Source organism: Psittacula echo (assembly GCF_963264785.1).
Source record: "Psittacula echo genome assembly, chromosome: 23".
NCBI classification, from domain to species: domain Eukaryota; kingdom Metazoa; phylum Chordata; class Aves; order Psittaciformes; family Psittacidae; genus Psittacula; species Psittacula echo.
The window spans coordinates 4,512,554-4,531,836 of record NC_137748.1 but is presented as its reverse complement, the minus strand read 5'-3'; the positions used below and the strand labels follow the sequence as shown (position 1 = coordinate 4,531,836).

Here is a 19,283-nt window from a genome sequence, read left to right as displayed (position 1 = left end):
CGGTTCCGGGGAGCGGCCGGTGTTTGCTCGGGCCTCGGTAGGGTCCTGCTGGGCCGCACCGGCGGGGCCCGCCTCTCCCTGCGGCGGAGGGACGGTGGGGCCGGGAGACCGGAGCGCGGCGAGCGAAGTGCTGGGCCGCTTCGTTTGCGCCTGCTGACAGCCCTCGTCGCGGGGCCCGGCCCTGGTCCTGCCGCAGCGTTAAGGTCAAGCGGGTTTTGTTTGTATTTAGGGCTTGTGGTACTCGCGGTAGGGTCTTATTTGTGCTGCTCAGGGTCGGTAGTTCTCAGGGTTCTTTCATGAGCATGTCTGCTTCCTTCTTTGCATCCTTTTCCACATAGAAAGCTTTGCGGTTTTGCTGTTCTGCTCATGTGGGATTGCTGTGTCTCTGCATCTGTGAACTCGTTCTGTTTGTTGCTTTGACTGCAAGAGACTTGATAGGTTTTAACTAAGCATTCAGAGCAAGAACTCCACAGATACTGTAAAGCTTCACTCAAAAAAAGAGCAGCCAAGCTTTCAGTGCTGATTAGCATGTTATAGAAGAGTCAAGATACAACACATTGTTCATGGGATGCAACAAATCAGAAACAAAGCTGATTACTTTTTTCTGTAGAATTTTTCCGGCTGTGAAAGATGGACTTCTCAGTGATTGCTGTTGGAGATGTGCAAAACGTGCTTTCTGCTATGCAGAAGAACTTGGAGTGCCCAATATGGTACGTCAGGAGAATAACTTGAATCTGTGTTGCTACAGTTTGAGGCTTTTGTTTTTCTCTCTCTTTCTTTTCAAATGCTTTGGAAGATTGATGGGTTATCAGAAAATAAAGAGAATTGAATTTTAAGAGTCCTGTGGGCTCCTGAACCCACCAGAACTGCACTGTCCTTCACTCTTGCCACAGGAGGTCAGTGTTGAAAAAGGTGTTGGTGTTCTAACACCAAATTTCGTGCCCTGCTGAACTGGCAGTTTATGAAAATGAAAATGCAGGCTTTCTGCCAGTGGCAGACAAAGATTGGGAAGAGCTGGTAGATCTGTGTTTATCACGTAATAACAGTATTTGTTACCATGCCTGGTTTTCAAATGAAAAACTGTCAAATGTTTCCTGGTTCTCTTCCCCACCATGATTTTTTTTCTTAGGATCAGGCAATTGACTGTTTCTGAATCTTCTTTTGTTGTTCCTGGTTTATATGTAACTTTGTGCTCTGGTTTTCCTTCATTTCCTCTTTGTAGCTTGGAAGTGATGAAAGAGCCAGTCTCAACAAAATGCGATCACATATTCTGCAGGTAGGATTGAAAGCTTGCAATGGCAATGCTTGGCCCATCTGTTCTTAAATCTCCAAATAGATTTGTTTAGTGCTAATATGTTTTGTGGTTTGATAATGTAATGTGTAGCTGTTCGAGGGGGAAAATCAATTCTGAATGAGAAACAATTGCAGTTTTATATGTGTCAAACACAACTGATTGACAGTTGATTAACATCAGAACACCAGAATAAGAATGCAGGCATTCACCTTGATAATGAAGGGTTTCTACTAAGTGCTGTATGCCTAGGCCCAGGTTTAAAACAAATGAAATTCTTCCTTTTTGTTACCATCATGATTATTCTCTTTTTCCCCAGGTTCTGCATGTTCAAACTTCTCAGCAGAAAGAAGAAAGGTGTGACAGAGTGCCCACTGTGTAAGACTGAAGTTACCAAAAGGTAACTTCATCTTTGCAATTGGGCTTGAGGATAAGAAGGTTGAACTCAAAGGAAAAGTTAATCATTGTCCTAAAAATGACTGAAATAATCAAGAAAAGATGGTTTTTCTTAAGGTAGCTGTTACCTTCTAAAGGAGTAACTCTTTGTGCCTTCCCCCAGTATAGACCGATTTCAGGTTTATATGCAGGTGAAGATGCTGTTCTTAGCAAATGTTTGCACTGTCAAGGGTAGGCTGTGTTAGTGTTCAGTCATTACAACTGGTTTCTGTGTGCTAAACCTACATGAGGAAAACTATGACATCTTCATGTTGTGATAGTTTTAATTCCTACAGTAAGAGTTGTTTTGGGGGATTGTGGTGTTGTTCCTTGACATTAATTTCTCATTGTCCCATTTTCCACTTTGGAGTTTTACTCCTTTTTTGTTCAGCATAATTCTAGGAAAACTGTTGCCATACATTTGTCTTAAAGCAACTTCTATGGTAATGTTATTTCAGAAGTCTGAGAGAAAATTCCAGATTTAAGCAACTAATTGAAGGATTGTTGGAAACTATCCATGCGTTTGAGCTTGACACTGGGGTAAAATGTAAGTTGTCTCATTATTATTTGCGGGGTATCTCATTTCCTGTGCAGTTTTCAGTATGGGAAGAACTATCAGAAGTTTTTTTTTCTTGGATGTAAAAGCATATGTTCCATTGAGTTTCCATGATTTTTCTACAATAATCTCTTGCACAATGTCAAGGGTTTTTACTGTGCATTTGATGACTCCGACCAATCTTATTTTCAGTTCCTGAAATATGGTTGAACGTGTACCAAATAATCTTTAGAAATGTGTGGCAAAATCCTGCTCTTGATTATCACAGAATCATCAGATCCTAGAATGGTTTGAGTTGAAGGGACCTTAAAGCTTACCAATTTCCAACCTCCTGCCATGGGCAGGGACACCTTCTACTAGAGCAGCTTGCTCCAAGTCCCATCCAACCTGCCCTTGAACACTGCCAGGGATGGGGCAGCTACAACTTCTCTGGGCACCCTGTGCCAGCGCCTCAGCACCCTCACAGGGAAGAGCTTCTGCCTAAGAGCTCATCTCAGTCTCCCCTCTGGCAGGTTAAAGCCATTCCCCTTGTCCTGTCCCTACAGGCCCTTGTCCAAAGCCCCTCTCCAGGTTTCTTGTTTTCAAGATGCTGTTGGGGCAAGTGGTGGGTTGTGGGGTTTTGTTTGTTTTTTCTATATCAGTATATTGTGCTGTAAAAAAGAGACTTTCCAGATTCTTTTCAACTTGTCCAGTCATTCTAAAATGACCAGTGGTAGATCCTGTTCTTGCTGGATTATCCATAGAAGCAAAACTGCTTGGCAAAATTCTTTGGTAAGATCAAGATTTTACTTAATACTTGAAGAGGACTCCTAAACAACAATCAGACCACCAATTCAATTGAATTTCTTTCTCTGATAGTCGTATTTTAGCTATATGTATGCTGGTTGCATCTGCTCTGTTTAAGACTGTTCAATTGATATATAATACCTGTTGTCATGCTCAGTGTAAGGAAATATTTTTGCTTTTTTTTTCTTATTGCCATTTTTCAGTTTTAAACAGTCGTCACTTTCCTAAACCATCCACAGAAGCCACTGCTGCCGAGTTCCCATGCAAAGAGGGTTCTGTCATCCAAAGTAAGGGCTTCAGGAACAGGAAAAGTACTAAAGAAAATGGACAAGAAAACTGCACCTTGGTATTATTTTTTTTCACCCATTTTTTTGTGGATTTTATAGTGTTTTATTTGGAATGTGTATGTGTGCATGTACATAAATGAATGGAATAGGAGAATTTGCTTTGCTTTTAGATCACTCTTTGACTTGAATATTATTTCATATAAGGACATCTAAATATTTTTGTCTTCCTAACCTGCTTTTAAAAGTTTTCTACATGAAATGACCTGAACTTGAAGAAAATACTGCCACTAAATATTCTGTTACCCAAAGCTTTTTCATACTCATATTTAATGAGCTCTAAATATTAGTAGGCTTTTCATTGGTAGGACTATGATTATGTCTTAAGACTTCTTAAGCCTTTACCAACCCAGTGTGTTTGCTGCAGGTAGGAGTTTTTTCTTGGTACAATGGTTTCTAGTCTCAGCTGCTTAATGCTGAATAGAATATTAAGGAAGATATAACTTCATGATTTCAGCTCTTAAACACATGTTAATTGTTCCTGTTAACACATTCCGTTACTGATATTGGTCCAGTAAGTTATATGTATTGGATTTTTGTATAGAAACTGCCAATTTAAATACTTAGTTCATATGTATATAAGCCCCCCACCCTCTGTAGTTTAAGTAACCTCCACTTATTTTATGGAAACAATCTACTGTTATAACTAACTGTTCCTTTCTATTTTCCTGTCAGCAGGAAGCTAATGTGGATACACAGCTTACAGATAGTAGGGTCAAAAGGAGGTCCCTAGGAAACAAACCCCAGAAATGTGGCTCTGAAAAAGGGATTTACATAGAATTTGGTAAGAGCTGTTGTTGATTTACGGTAGTTGGGCTTATGTATAGTGCCTGCAAAGTAATGAAAGGTGATGAGGTTCTAAGTCTTTATAAACACTTGTTTCTCCCGAACACCCAAAATAAGGACAAAGAGACAAATTATGACAATTTCAAGTTGGTACATCAAAGGGCTTTTTCCATAATTTATTCTGTTGTAGGAAATAATGCTGCTGTAGTAGGCTCAGTGTACAAGATCCAAAGAAGATGCTTACAGATGTGAAGAAAGTTGTTATAACTAATGATAACTATTATCGTCTAAAGAATATTAAGCTTTGTCACCAGTGCTTGAGGCTCTAGTTAATGACCAGAAGTAAAAATGAAATCTAATTAGGGAAAGAATATTTCCTTTCTCTCTCTCCTAGCTGATGCTGACTGCTGTGAGAAACTGCTGTGCATAGTTCATTCTCTCCCTGTTCCTTCAGGGAAGGAATTGCTCCTTTTAACAGCCAGTGTTCATCGCCTCTCTCCTCCTTATTGCTTCTGTCACTGTCAGAGGACCCAAAGCAGATACTCGAATATATTGGTCTGTCTTCCAGTTCAAAATTCTAAATAGTAGTGGCTATTTCATGTAGAAATTGAGAAATTGGAAACTTAACTCTTAGCTAACTAACCCTGTTACCAGTCACTCTAAACAATATTATGCTGGAGCCATGTGGATATTTATATGTAGAAATTATTATCATGAGGTTAAAAGACTGTAGAATTTAACTTGATTTGTCTTATCAAAGTTGCAAGCATCTACCTCTAGAAGGAGCTAAGCTAGACACTGAATGTGGCAAGTCTTTCTCCAAATCATTTCAGCCAGAGTAACAGCTGATTTGGTTTTAGGTTCTGATTCATCTGAAGAAGTTTTCAAGCAGTCAAGCAATACTGGGTAAGTAACACTGATTTGGGAATTCATATTTTCTAAAGATGTAGTCTCATTTCTATGTTTTCATTTCTTAGCGCAGGACTAAGCATTCTTAACCTGACAAGTGATATTCAACTTTCGGGGGCACCAGGGCAGAATGGGTGGCTGACTCTCAGCAGTTTGTCATATAATATGCTTTAAAGCTGGTTTCTAAATGTTTTATTGCTCACCCAGACATTAAATCTTCAAGAGAAGAGCATGTCCTATGCTTTAAGGGTGTCAATATTACCTTCAGGAAGGGGAGAGGATCTTTCAAACAAATGGCCCAAAACTCTGAAGAGATCTAGTTGTGGCAAGTGTCAATCATGCAGCTTGGCTTTTCCAGAAACTATTTCAGAGAGCAAAAAGGGAAGCTTAAGTATCATCTTCTATTATGTCTATTGTTTCTTTCTCTGTAATAAAAGTAGATTTCCCTTCCCAACAGGTTAAAAGACAAAGAAGCACTTCAGATTTCAGCTCAAGAGAAGTTAGAAGAACGTAAGAGTGCTGAGATGGGGAATGAATATTCTTGCAATACACAGCAGGACAAGCTGGGTGCTGAAGAAGTAATTCTACCAAATGTCATAGGTGTGTTCATTGTTTTGGTGACAAAAATGATTAAGCTTGAAAGAAAAGACCACAAATTAACATTTTGATTTCATGTTATTAAATATGTGTACTTGCAGTCTTGTCTGTTGTAATTTTGTTGATGCCTACAGCTAGTGACACCATAATACAAGACTGTACCTGTAGACTAAATACTTAAAATCTGAATATTTTAAGTATATACACAGGAACAGAAGAGGGGGAGGAGGCACCTTAATCAAATTGCAAAACTTACTCTGTTCTCCATCAGCCATGTTATGCCTTTTAATACTGCCTGGTAGTTCATGTAAGAAGTTGGGTGAACACCCTTCATGTAAGAAGTTTGATGAACATCTTTTCTCTAGAGGGAGATAAGTGCAGCATAATATTCTGGTTTGAGGGAAATAAGAAGAGTTCTTTTAAAACAAAGTAGCCATTAAGTGTGTTCTTGTGCCTCTGCATATAGAATAGGGTTTAATAATTTCTAATACCTCTAAATCTTCAGGTGAAAGTAATTCCTCAAAGGAAGTCGTGAGCAAGAAAAGCACTCAGAACATCACTGAATGTGCCCAAGCTGGCCGAGTGACTATGACTGAATACCAGAGTTCTCCTTTCAGTATTCTTGCTGGAGACCTCCTCACGGAGCAGTGTGACACAATAGGTAATGCCAGTCCCTTAAGGAGTGGGGACACATCTTTCTTTAAGAACACAGAAGAAATGGATGCAGAGCAAACTCAGTGCAATAGTAAAAGCAAAGAGTTTGACTTAAAAGATAGCTCAGCGAGCAGGTTGGATAAAAGCAAGGAAGTAGATGTTGCACAAAGTGTGGAAGCTGTGGAAATGGATGAACCTGAGAATGTTTCTTCCCATGAGAAAGAACTTCCTCTGGAGAAACTGCTTCAGCCAGAGCCGCCTCACTGTGCTGCCCTGAATCCAGTTTCCAAGAAGAGACTGAAGAGAAGCATTCAGAAAGTCAATGAATGGTTTTCAAAAAGCAACGAGATTCTCTCTTCCAGTTCTTCCCAGGGTGATTCTGCTGGAGCAGCTGACATTTCAGGGGAAAGAGATGCATGTTTATCAGATAAAGATTCCTGTATTTCAGAGAAGACTGACCCTATGGTGGATTGTGTGGAAATTGCAGTGGTGGAAGGAAATGAGCGATCATCAAAACAAACAGCAGATAGCATCAAAGATAAAATATTTGGAAAAACATACAAGAGAGAAAGGAAATCAAATCCTTCTGTTATCTTCAGAGACATTTTACCTCCTGCAAAAAAGGAAGATGTGGCTGCTGATAAGTTCTTGGATCATTCAAGCAAAGACAGACTAAAGCGAAAAAGGAGGATTCCCCGTGTCCTACAGCCTGAGGATTTCATCAGGAAAAAAGATGAAGAGGCAAATGGGTCCCCTCAAAGTGTTAACTGGTGCCTTGGAGATGCCGAAAAGAAAAAATATGATGAAAGTTCTGCCGTTAATGAGAGTCAGCTCTCTGAGAATCAGGAGGATAATACACTGGCAGAACTTGAGGAACCGGGGGGATCCGTAAGGAAGAAAGCTACTGGAAAGGTGCCTGGCAGGCACAGTGCTGGGGAGCTGAAACTGAGTGGCTGTGACCAGAAAAGCACCAAGAAAAAGTCTGCAGCAAAAAGATGCAGGCGTTCTACTAGATCTGTGTGTGCCCTACAGTTAGTAGTGGATAGAAGCTCTGATTCTGCTGACCCAGCTGAGCCACAGATCGATAGCTACCCAAGCAGTGACGAACCCAGGAAAGCTGATTCTGAGCAAAGACAAGTCAGGCGCAGCAGGAGACTGCAGTTACTTTCTGAAGAAATGACAAAAGAGACAGGAAAAGGAGCTGAAATGAAGGGAGCAAGAAGGTATGACAGTGATCATGAAGGAGCTAGCTTTAGAGTCCAAACAAGTGCAATAGTTCACGCTTCCACATGCGAAGACCTGAATGAGCCCTGGGGTATGTCGAGTTCCAAATCACTTACTAATCTGCAGGGTAGTGATCTGGAAGCAAATGAAATACAGATTAGTCTCAAGAATTCATCTAATACTGCAGAAATTGCTAAAGCTGTCTTCAATCCTACATCTTCCTGTCATCATTCAAGTTGTAGTTCCGTTGTGCCTGATACAGGTTCTCAAGAAGGTGAAGTCCAAGGTAGCCCTCTTCTCCTACAGTTTCCTTCACCAGCTGTTGTGCAGACTGCTTCCCACCTGACTGAAAAGATGACTGAATCATGTACTGGATGTGATACACCAAATGTTCCAGGGGACTTGAGAACTGAAAAGTTGCCAATGGCTGAAAATGTTTTGAAGTTGACCAAGGATGCTGAAGGGAGCGAGTTGGACATACCGTTTGTGCAAAATATATTCAGGCATTCAAAACGCCTGTCATTCAGCCTTCATTCCGTTCCCAAGAAGGTGTGTGCAGTAGAAGATGCTGCTTCTGAAACTTCTAAGACACCATGCGCTGATCAGGTAGAAAATAAGCAGAGCAACTATTTAAAACCAGAAAACCTAAAAGGAGAGAAAACAACTGCTGGAAGCTTGAGTAGGGTTTGTGAGGAAGAGGAAGATGTTTCACAGGTTGCAAATCGAGGGACTCTGACACCAGTAAGGATGGGCACTGCTGGGACTGAAGACAAAAGCAGATTGCAAGGAGAGCAAGGGAAGGAAAAGACATTGTCAACTGACACAGGAATAAAAAGTAAGTTGAGACAGAATCCAGTTAGAAGTAATATAAGGCAAAGTGATCAGGCTGATACGAGAACTGATATAAACACAGATGGTGAAACATGCTTCAATTCAGAGAACAGTCGAGCAGGAAAGGCCAAAGTTGTTGATGACAAAGGACCAATAGAACCTTTTCACTCTGGCTCAATGATTTGTCCTGCACCTTGTCAGCAAAGGGCTGCTGAATTCAGCTGTGAAGTCAATGGGGAAAAAAGTAGCAAAAGAGAAAGCAAACCAGTAAATGAGAATGAAGAGAGAGCAAGCCAGGCTGCCAGCACAGGGATGCCAAAGTTTTCACTTACAGAAGCTTCAGAAGGATCTTGTAAAAGGAATAGTGATTTTACATGTTTGTCTGAAACCCCTGATGGCTTACTGTGCTCTGATGATGAGATGGGAGAGAACATCAGCTTTTCTGCAACTCATGGTAGAGACAGATCTGCTGTGTTTGCAAAAAGAGGTGACAATGCTCTGGAGCAAGAACTATACACTAGAAGTGGTAGTTCTAAGTCAGGATCTCAACATATTCAAAGACCTCGAAGAAGAGCACAGAAACTGCAATCTTCAGATGAAGAATCTAGTGAGGATGAAGATTTACCATGTTTTCAGGCATTAATATTTGGCAAATCAGTGAGCACACCTTTGCAAAGCAGTAAACCAGCAACGTCTGTGGTAGAGGTTTCAGTGAGTCCCATCACGTTGCCTCACACTGGAAGTCACAAGGACTGTAACATGCAGAAGGTGCCTGAAGCTGCCCTAAGCAATGAATGTGTTTCCCCAAGCCAGGAGTCCGGATGCTCCGTCAACTTATTTTCTTCCCAATCCAACACGTCTGAAGAATCAGTTGAAGTAGCACAAGAGCTCAAGATCCCTTCAGTACAAGCTCATACATCTAAACAAGTGAACAATGTGACAGAGAGTAAAGAAACTTTCCAAAGCGGTAATGGAGGGCTGAAGAGAAGCAAAACTAGCTCCAAAGATGAGCGCCAAGAAGACGCAAGCATGGCAGCAAACCTAGGTACAAACCAAGGTTTCTATCTCTGCAGCTGTGTGTGTCTTGTCATTGCACCTACGTGTTTGACAGGAGCTTAGTTCTGTGTTTATGTGGTTCTTGCTCTTTTAAAGGAGTGTATCAGCCCTGACCAATCGACCAAAAAACCCTCAGGGGGTTATTTCCTGAAAATTAAGTTCTTCCAATATTCTTTGTTCAGAGCAAAAATGAATAGAGTGGGCACTGGAGACCAGGCTGAGTCTGGCTGGAACTGATGTTTGTGTGAAATGCCAATTTCTTCCTGTAATGGGGTAGCCATAAAGCCCACAGAGTTGTTTCCCCTCCTTAAATGTTTGTTGAAATTGACTCTAGAATTCTGTAGTGCTTATTTTGACCTTGCAGCTTCTATAAGTAGCTGGGACTCTCCCGTTGCTATTGAAACACTTGGAGTTCTATTTACTTTGCCGTATGTGTGACAGGATGTTCTTTGAAATGTTCAGTTAAATTAGATCTGTGATTCTAACTCCAGTGTTTTCAAAACTTGTCACTTTGTCATGATAGTTAAGAGTTGGCTACAGGGGCTGTGTGGCAAGAGCCACAATTGTTGGGTTGGGTTGATGTGGGTTTTATAACAAAGATTTTTCTTCTATGTTCTTCAAGGTGAAGCATGTGCGTACGACAGTGAAACAAGTAACGTAGAAGATTCGTGTGACCCGTTCTCTCAGGGTGAAATCCTTACTACACAGGTAAGTGAGGTTTTGCACTAAATTCGAAAACTGTTTTGTGTTGGAGCTACATTTCTCCCTGATGTAGCTCCACTGAGAGGGATTCTGTGCTGTGCCTGGGCTGGATGGAATGGTGGCTGTGTGGTTTGATGGGTTGCTTTTAGGTTTGTTATGTGATGGGGATTTTTTGTCTGGTTGAGGTTATTCTATTGGTTGAGTAAAAAGAAGTTACACATGGTGTCAGTGCTGGAGCTAGGAATGTATCCAGTGCTGTGTCAACTACTTTATCCTATAGGGTGAAGGGTTTAGGTTTTTAAAAGGATCCCTGAAGCCCTGAGCTGCTTTCATGGGAAGGTGTATATGGCATGTTTTTAGTAGAGGGTATTGGAATTTTTGAGAGAGAAAGTAATGAAATAAGAATGAAATACTTTGTTCCTATTAAACAGTCTTTGGGGCTTTCAGGAATGATGCCACATTGTGTATCCTTTGCAGCAGAAGACTATAATGCAAAATAACCTGAAGAAGCTTCAGCAAGAAATGGCTGTACTTGAGGCAGTGCTGAAGCAGCATGGAAGTCAGGACTGTGAATTTTTACCTATCCATAGGGAGCTGCCACGTTCCAGCAGTGAAGGAACACCTGGAATGGAACAGATGAGACAAGGAGGTAAATAGCAGTGAAAACCTTTCCTAGCTTTCTCACAAACAGTTCTGATTAGAGTTCTTGATGGTTTGATACAAATTACAGGCATCTTTAGCTAGCGAGTAAATGCCTCTACTGCTTGTGAACAGAGATATGGGAATGTGTTGAGGGATTCATGAGCTGCACTAAATAGTGTAAATTTGCCTTTGGCCTTTTTTATATCCTACATGTTTCACATAATACGAAGCTGAGCATCTTCGTTTCGGAGATGCTTTAACAAATGAAATAAGATTTAGTTGTTAGCCTGTTTCAGATGGCTTTGTACTTTGTGTAGCTTTCTGTTTCGGGACTCTTGCCTCTCTGAAGTGAATCTGGACAGAGATTTTTAGAGGGTGTTTGACTTCTTACCTGAACAACTAAGAATTGTTGCTTTTAGTTTGCTTATTTAAGAATTATTTTTCTTCCGGGGCAGAGTCAACCTCAGAAGTCCATTTTGAAAATCACAGGGGCAGCAATTCAAAGGGATTTTCAGCCAGTGATTTACATGTCTTGCCAAGTGATTCTCTCAACAGTAAAATCAAAGAGCTAGGGAAAGAAAGGTAGGTGGTTTGGGTTTCCTTTGTGTTCGTAGGGGGGAGAGGTGTTATTTCTAATCTTGTAGTTTAACAAAATTGGGGGTGAGGAAAAACCTTGACATTTTTGAGCCATTGCCATAACTCAGCTGTGATGCTTAAGAGAGTAACAACAAAAAAAAACCTATTAAAACCAATTTCCCTCTCTGAAGGTCTCCAGAATTGTTCGTTCCATCTTCTAAACACCATTTGTTAAAGAGACCAGATTTGGAGCAAGTTCTTCAGCGTGACAGTGCTCTACAGAGCAAAGCTGCTTCGGAAAAGACAAAACCTGTGCAGGAAGTGGTGCAGGAACATAGTCAACATCAGCTTGCAGCAGGTAACATTGAAGATGGATCCAATACATTTTGATTTCTGCTTTTTCCTGCTTTGTAACAGTTTTTCAATACCAGCAAGATGCAACTTTTTGTTATAAATCAAGGATTATAATTTATATATTCCTGGCCAATTTAAAAAGATGCTAGTTCTCGTTTAGTTGGTTTTGTTTTGTAGCCCAACTATAGCTGCCCATCAGGGTGGGGTTGGACAACACTTGGACAGTAATAGGAGTGATTCTCACATTTAAATTAGTACTTCTTGACAAATACACTACTAAAAGTTCACAGGTCTTGTGTCTCAGCTATAGATCAGGCAAAAGTAATGATGGAGGCAAAGGTGAAGTAATACACAAATAAGGAGAGGAAGTGACTGCAGCATTTAAACTTCAAGGCAGAGCAACAGCCTTCCCCCATGACTGAAAGGAAGACAAAATTGTTTCAAGGAGTAATTTCTCTTTTCCTTTAGAAAATGCAGATGAGCAGAAATGTGGGACCAGGTTAAGCAGTGCATCTGTCTTATCCAATCTCTCTGGAAATGTGACCAAGAGTTCAAATAACTCTTCCTCCTCTGTAAGACTGCTTAACCCTCCAACTGCAGAAGCAACAAATAGTTCTGTAGTGACTCAGAAAGCTAATAAAAGCTGTGCTCAAGAAAGCAAGTCAAAGAGAAGCGTGTGTTTTCCTCTATCTGCTCTGCACAATGCAGCTGGGAAAGAAAATCTTACAAGTCCAGTTGTGACTAACAGGAAAGCAATGTCAATTGTAGCATCAGGCCTGAGTCAAAGTGAACATGTAAGTATATTCAAGAAGTTTGAGATCACTTGTTAAGCATTCCTGATTATTATAGTCCTCAACATAAAGAGAAAATGGGAAGTATAATGGAAACTAATCTTACAGGACCTGCAGATTAGCAATACAGCAACTCAGGTAAAACTTTTTCACTCCTAAAAATCTGAGAATGCTTCCTGTAAATGGCACAATTCAACTTAGTGAAATTTGAACTTTTTAAATGACTGCCTATGGGAAAATCCTGTTATTCCAAATGAAGAGGATTTCATTTCTAGAAAGCCTTGGTGCTTGGAAGGGAGGGGGCTTGTGGCTGGTTCCCTGAATGTTCTCAGATGCTGCTTAATTACCCAAATTCTGATCCAAAATAAGAGTTTCTGTAATTAATCAATTCTGAGTTGCTAATAAACCTCTTTCATTAATAAACCTCCATTTCCAGGAGGATATGGCTTTTGGTTTAGAAACTACTGATCCAGAGCTCTTAACTTTAGCCCTTTGAATGGTGCCAAAGTTATTGACTTGTGAAGAAATGTATGTTCTGTGTGCCAACACAAATAAATCTAGGACTTTAACTGTCTTACTATGTCGTACTCCAATAAACTGGAGTAGTTGGGGATTCTAAACTGTTTTGCTAACTATTTATTTTCTTAACTACTTTTCAGTTGGTAGTCCAGAAGTTTGTGAGAAAAACTCAGAGCACTTTATCTAATCATGTTACTGAAGGAACCACCCACATCATAATGAAAACAGGTTTGTTGGGAGCTATGTGAACTAATCCTGGATATATACACTGTGTAGAATGTTAACTCCAAGCTAACCAACAAGCAAGACAGCTCAGCAGTACATCTGAGTAAGCTTGAGGAGAAGGTATTGTTTCAACAGAAATAGAAAACTGGAAGTGGAACTTCGCTGTGTGGGTAACTGCTGGTAGTTGATAGTGAAGTTGTGCTTCCATAGGAACAAAGCAGCACTATTTCATCCTAACTATTATTTGTGTGCTTAGTTAAGGTACTTAAGTTGGGTTTTGCTCTTTGGTAGAGCTCAATCCGTGTATTAGAAGTTGGAAGGAACTTGGTGTAATACTACAGTTGTACATTTGACAAATGTATTCTGAAACAGCATTATGTTGACTTGAGCAAAGCAAAACATTAATCGGGAAAATTAAGTTACTATATTGCTGCATCTAGGCATAGCTTTTAACCAATGTTTTTTTAAAAAAGCAAGATATTTTGAGCGTAATCTGGGTATGAGGATGTTCTATGCTGTGCTTGTATTTTGCTTCATAGAAGCACTTGTAACTGGCTCGTATTTGGATACAATCTGTCACATAAGCCTTTCTTGCTTTCGAAAACCAACATAGGAAAGGAGCCAGAAATTCCAGTTAATCCAAATATATGGACTCAATTTTTGCCCTTTTCTTCAGGAAGAGTATGATACCACGACCATAGATACACCATGACCCTATGTTTTTGGAGAGGTAGATGGTTCTGTCTTCATACAAATTCAAATACGATGAACTGCCTCTTGAAGTTGTGCCTGTTCTGGTAGAGTAAAAGATGATCTTACATGGCTAGTCATCTAAAAGTTCCTGCCAACATTAGCACTGAATCCTACTGTTGCTGTTCTCTCTTTTGACTAATATTTGTGCTTGTTTTGCCTTTTGTCTTTGCTGAATGACAAAAACAGAATTCAGAAGTTGTGCATGTGATTTGCTTCCATTCATCTCCTTGTTTAGTACAATCAGGACACGAGAATCTCTGAATGTTTCTATAGATGGTTTTGATACTCTGCTGCTGCACTTAGCAAAAAACTTTTGCTTTTAGGTACAAATACCCTGAGCTGTTTTGAGGTTTTTTCACTATTGGCAAGCTGAAAGAACTCTTCCTCTTGTTTGCTCTGCAGATAAGGAGCTGGTGTGTGAACGGACACTGAAGTACTTCCTGGGTATTGCAGGAAGAAAATGGGTGGTTAGTTATCAGTGTAAGTATGACTTGGTTTGGAGCTGAATGGTCTCTGCCCTTCTACCACAAACGTACTCTTCACTTGTTCCGAAAAAGATCTCTTCATGTTGCAGGATTTCTTCTGAATACTTTAAAATCAGACTGTTGGCAGTGGAAGAGCAATTTTGCTGCATAAAATGACTTGCTGTGTTCTGATCTTTTTCTTTAGGGGTAATTCAGTCTTTTGAAGAAGGAAGGATATTGAATGAGGTAGGTATTTTAGCTTAAGAGTGAAATCTCAAATGCCTAATGCTATCACATGGAGAGATCTATTAGAGTAACCTTAGATATTGTCTGTATATTTAATATATGGAAACTTGGCTTTGTAAACCTTAGCATATGCTAAGACCAAAAGCCACACTTGGACTATGTGTCTTCATTGTTACTGAAGGTATAATGGGTCCTTAACAGTTTTTTGGAACAAGTTAGGCATATTTTTTAGTAAGTGATGGATGACAGCCTAGAGGAAAAGATCTATTGTTTGTTAAAGGAAATACTGTCGGGACAGGGCTACACACATAGTTTTGGTTTATTTTTAAACTTTAGAATACCCAACTACTGACAATTCATTCCAGCATTTACTGCCTATCCTGATAGCAATGGTTTATTTGCTATGACCCTGATTTTTGTATTCCTGGGTGGTATTTGGATTTTCATTCTCTAGTACCTATTTTTGGAGAATGTCATAGTGACAGAGGATGGATTTCATGTGTCTAAGGAACAGGCATGCCACTTTCAGGTAGAAAATCCATATGCCCTTTTGGAAAGCCAAGAAGAAAAGCCTTGGCCCCCAAAAGGCCCTAGGAAGGGGTATTAAAAGCCCTCCTGTGCTTGGGTGAAAAGGGGAAGTTGCTACAGCATTGACTGGAACTGCTAGAACATGGGACATATTCTCATATACTCTCACAGAAGCAAAGAGAAGAGCCTTCAGTTATCATAGGTCATAGATTCAATTCTAATTATAATGAAGACCAAACTTTTTATTTGTTATATTGCAGGAGAACTTTGAAGTTAGAGGAGATGTAATCAATGGGAGAAACCACCAAGGTCCTAAGAGGGCTAGGCAGTCTCTGACTAAAAAGGTATGAGCATGTTGGGCATGAAAACCCTATCCTGCTGTGACTGTTACAGATATGTGGCTATGCCAACTGAACATCTAGAACCTTTTCCCATTTCTCTGCTGTTCTCTATACAGAGAATTGTACAAATTCAGCATTTCTAGAGATGAAAGTGAGCTCTGTCAGCAGCAGAGGAGAGAAGATAAGGTCCTGGCTCACTATGCTTAGAGTGAATGCTAGCTTTTTATAACACTGGTATAGGATAGCACAGGGTTTGGGGATTGAAACAGGGGGACTGGTGAAGTTTTGTAGGTTACAAAGAGCTTCAGATCTACTTTGTGAAACAGTGATAGCTTGATCACCAAGTTGTAGAAGTGCAATGAGACAAGCACGTGAAGTGTTGTCCTTTAAAGACACCATATGTACTCTGTTAACATGTTCCTTGTTTTTCAGATCTTTGAAGACTTTGAGATCTGTTGCTATGGCCCTTTCACTGATATGACTACAGGTGTGTCAGTTGAGTGGAATTAAACTCTTAGTATAAGAAATATTTGGAAGGGGGTTGTGGCCATTCACCAGAGGTTTATATTTGACCTCTTCTTGGATGCTTTTGTCCTTCTTACTCTGACATTTTCAAAATACCTCCATGAGGCAGAGGTAAAGGACTTTACCCAGTTCTATCTCCAGGTAGAACAAAGTGGTGTTCTATTCTATTTGGCTGTCCTCAAGAGAACTGCTCTGGCAATTTCACTGTATTTCAAAACAGGCCTTTTACCTAGTTTCTAGCAGCGAAGGAGCAGCATTAATATCATGCTGTCTGGCAGTTGCCTTACATGCTATTGAACTTGTGTTTAAGCATTTTTCTCCTTCTTAGTGAACATTTTTCTAGCAAAACCTAAGTATCATTTTTGTAGCAGTTGACACATCCTCAGTGTAATCTTCTCTAGAAGCAGATATTAAAACTGAAACACACAACAAAGCACAAGTGTCTATGCAAAGCAAAAGCTGCTTTTTGTTAAACTTGAAAATTTCAGCTTGAATTTTGTTACCTAAAAATACTCGTACCTCTCTTCCCATTTTTGTAGCTTATTCAGCCGTTCCTTTCTGATTTGTCCCATTTAACTTCATTTTTGACTGGGTAAAATATCCTCACATCTCTTGACATTTACAGTAATTACTGCAGAGGATGCAGTGCTTTCACCTGCTGCAGTGATCATCAGTTCTGGCTCTTAGACTTGAGAGTCTTATTTCTCTTCTTCACTATCAGTTCAACAGATTGGTGAAATTAAACACTTTAACTACTTCTGTTAATGAGAGAGAATTGCAGTTCTGACTTCTGGGTTTGAATTTGAATTTCATGGTTTACATCCTTATGATAAAAAGAAATAAATTGTTAGTAACTTTCTCTTTGGTTTGTGCATGTGCTGTTGTGCAGCATCAGGGGTTTGGTTTTGTTTAGTCCTGACTGAGGGAGGAGAGTGAGTTGTTCCTCAGCAGGCTAGAACCTGAATGGACTTATTCTCTACTAAGGCTTAAATTTCTTTCAAATTATGGTCATTTATATCTTGGAACAAAAACATGAGGGCTTAGGGAATAGTATCAGTTTCAATGTGATAGAAAACATTGAAGTAATAGGCTGTCTGATTTTCTTCAGAACATCTCGAATGGATGGTGGAGCTTTGTGGTGCCTCTGTTGTGAAGCAGCTTCATCTGTTCACACACTCCCCAGTAAGTGTTACTGAATGTTACACTTGACGTTGTGAAGAGTCTATAGTTGTATAATACACAACATGTTGAAAGATTACGTGGCCTTCATGGGCTTGTCAAAGGCTAATAGATACAGGTATGGTAGAGAACTGGCTGCACAGTGATGGCAAACTGCACAGCAGCAGTTCTTGTGTTATAGGTGTTCTAGTCACTGTGTTGGAAGACAGGCAAACTTGGAGAGGAAAACTGATCAGAGCACTCTCTGAAACCAGCACTGAGCCTCACTTTCCAGCACAAAAAGTCTTCAGTGCTTAGTCACAGAAAATCACAGAAATCACAGACAACTCTTAGGAACTTGCATCTTTCTCCCTTGACTACCAATTCTTCAAGTCCTCTCTGAAGTGATGTGCTGAAGCAGAGTTAGCCCAGTTATCACTCTCTGCAGACGGGTGTGAGAGTCATTTAATGACACACAGATAACAGCAGCGTTTGTATTTTCCTATCTTGCAATCCTAGAATTCTACTGCTGTCGTGGTTGTGCAGCCAGATGCTTGGATGGAAAACACAGATTATAGAGGTAAAACAGCTGTCGTGGACTGTTTTATGGTACCCATTGATTATCTTCTTCATCTCAGCCCTTTTAATAGTTAAGCATCAGAGAGGTTTGTAGAGGAATCGAAATAAAATCCTGCTGTATCTGGAGATGGAGGTATGTCTCGGAAAACTCTGGAAGAACAAGCTATATTATCTCAAGAATCAGCAATAGATAGGTCTTAAGGTAGCCTGGCTGTTGGCTCAGCAGCAGTCTTACAGAAACCTTTCTCATTGGAGATAGTTTCTAAAAGGTGGAAGCGTGCCCTTGGAGCCTAGACAGGACAAGATTCTCTTAGTCTGGAAAGAATATCAAACTACAGAGCAGGAGCTGCAGAGCAGAATGTAGCTTTGCCTTTTTATTTTTGTTATTATATTCCGTACTTTTTTAATCAAAATGCTCCAGAGAAACCATCAGATTTTGCTAGCGCAAGTATTCCAGAGTGACTTCTGCATGAGATAGTGGGAGTTATGGGATGAATGGGAGCTAGTTAGGCTACAGCGAAGCTCAACAAAAGAGAGGAGCCAGGAGGGTGATGTAAAACCAACAGCTATTTCCCTGGCAGTGGGAAAAATGAGAAAATAAAGAAAAAGATCCTGAACTGATGAATCACAGGCAGGGAGCACTACAGTGATTTTCTGTTGCTTCTCTCCATGAGGCTTGTTGCTCGTCACATATTCAGTATGCTGGAGCAGACAAGTCCTGAGGCTCTGTCACCAATCCTCAATGAAAAGATAGCAAGGACTGCACTCTTTGCTTTTGGTATTTATTCTGTGGTGTTCACATCTTCCTGCCTCACCATTTGCCCAACAGCTACTCTTTGGAGCAGCACTATTACCTGCGTTGTTTACAGGAGGAGTAGTGCCACATCACTGGTTTGAGACTTGGGGTTTTTTTTATCAAGGCCTTTAAAATGTCAATGATAAAGCAAATAGCTTAATCTGAAAAACATCAATAAGTTTACCTTCAGCTTGCTTTGACTCGCTGATAACAGATTTATGGTTTGTGTCTTTGTCTTACAGCAATCCAGCAAAAGGACAATGTTGCCATGGTGACTCGCGAGTGGGTACTAGACAGTGTTGCTTGCTATGAGTGCCAGGAGTTTGATGCTTACCTTGTGTCCTAAGGCTGAGCTGCATTTCTTCCGGCTCAAAAATTCTCATCAGTGCTGATGGCTTGGTAATTATTTAAGGACTGGAAATTTTGAAGTCACTTATGCAGAGATTATGTGTACGTAATGGTCTTGTTCGGAGTAAGATAACTACATTTGTATTAACAATAAAGTTACTTGAACAACATTACCATATAAAGATGGAATTAGCCACTGTTCTTTAAAGATTAACATTTCCAATTTTAAAATAGTCCTTTAAATTAATGGAAAACAGATTTGAAAAG

General features: G+C 40.1%; 1 protein-coding gene across 1 annotated transcript; it reads left to right on the top strand.

The window, feature by feature from the left end:
* Positions 1-147: 147 nt before the first annotated feature.
* On the top strand, positions 148-19,014 carry BRCA1 (BRCA1 DNA repair associated; the record flags this gene model as incomplete). The annotated part of the gene is made up of 23 exons (XM_080633284.1): positions 148-203; positions 611-710; positions 1,223-1,276; positions 1,611-1,691; positions 2,185-2,273; positions 3,272-3,414; positions 4,088-4,196; positions 5,059-5,104; positions 5,565-5,707; positions 6,210-9,458; positions 10,092-10,177; positions 10,649-10,820; positions 11,269-11,395; positions 11,581-11,747; positions 12,212-12,537; positions 13,194-13,281; positions 14,434-14,511; positions 14,701-14,741; positions 15,530-15,613; positions 16,043-16,097; positions 17,244-17,317; positions 17,813-17,873; positions 18,911-19,014. Exons 2-23 carry the CDS (start codon positions 631-633, stop codon positions 19,012-19,014), a joined length of 5,457 nt encoding a protein of 1,818 aa, XP_080489410.1. The 5' UTR covers positions 148-203; positions 611-630.
* Between the last annotated feature and the right edge of the window lie 269 nt (positions 19,015-19,283).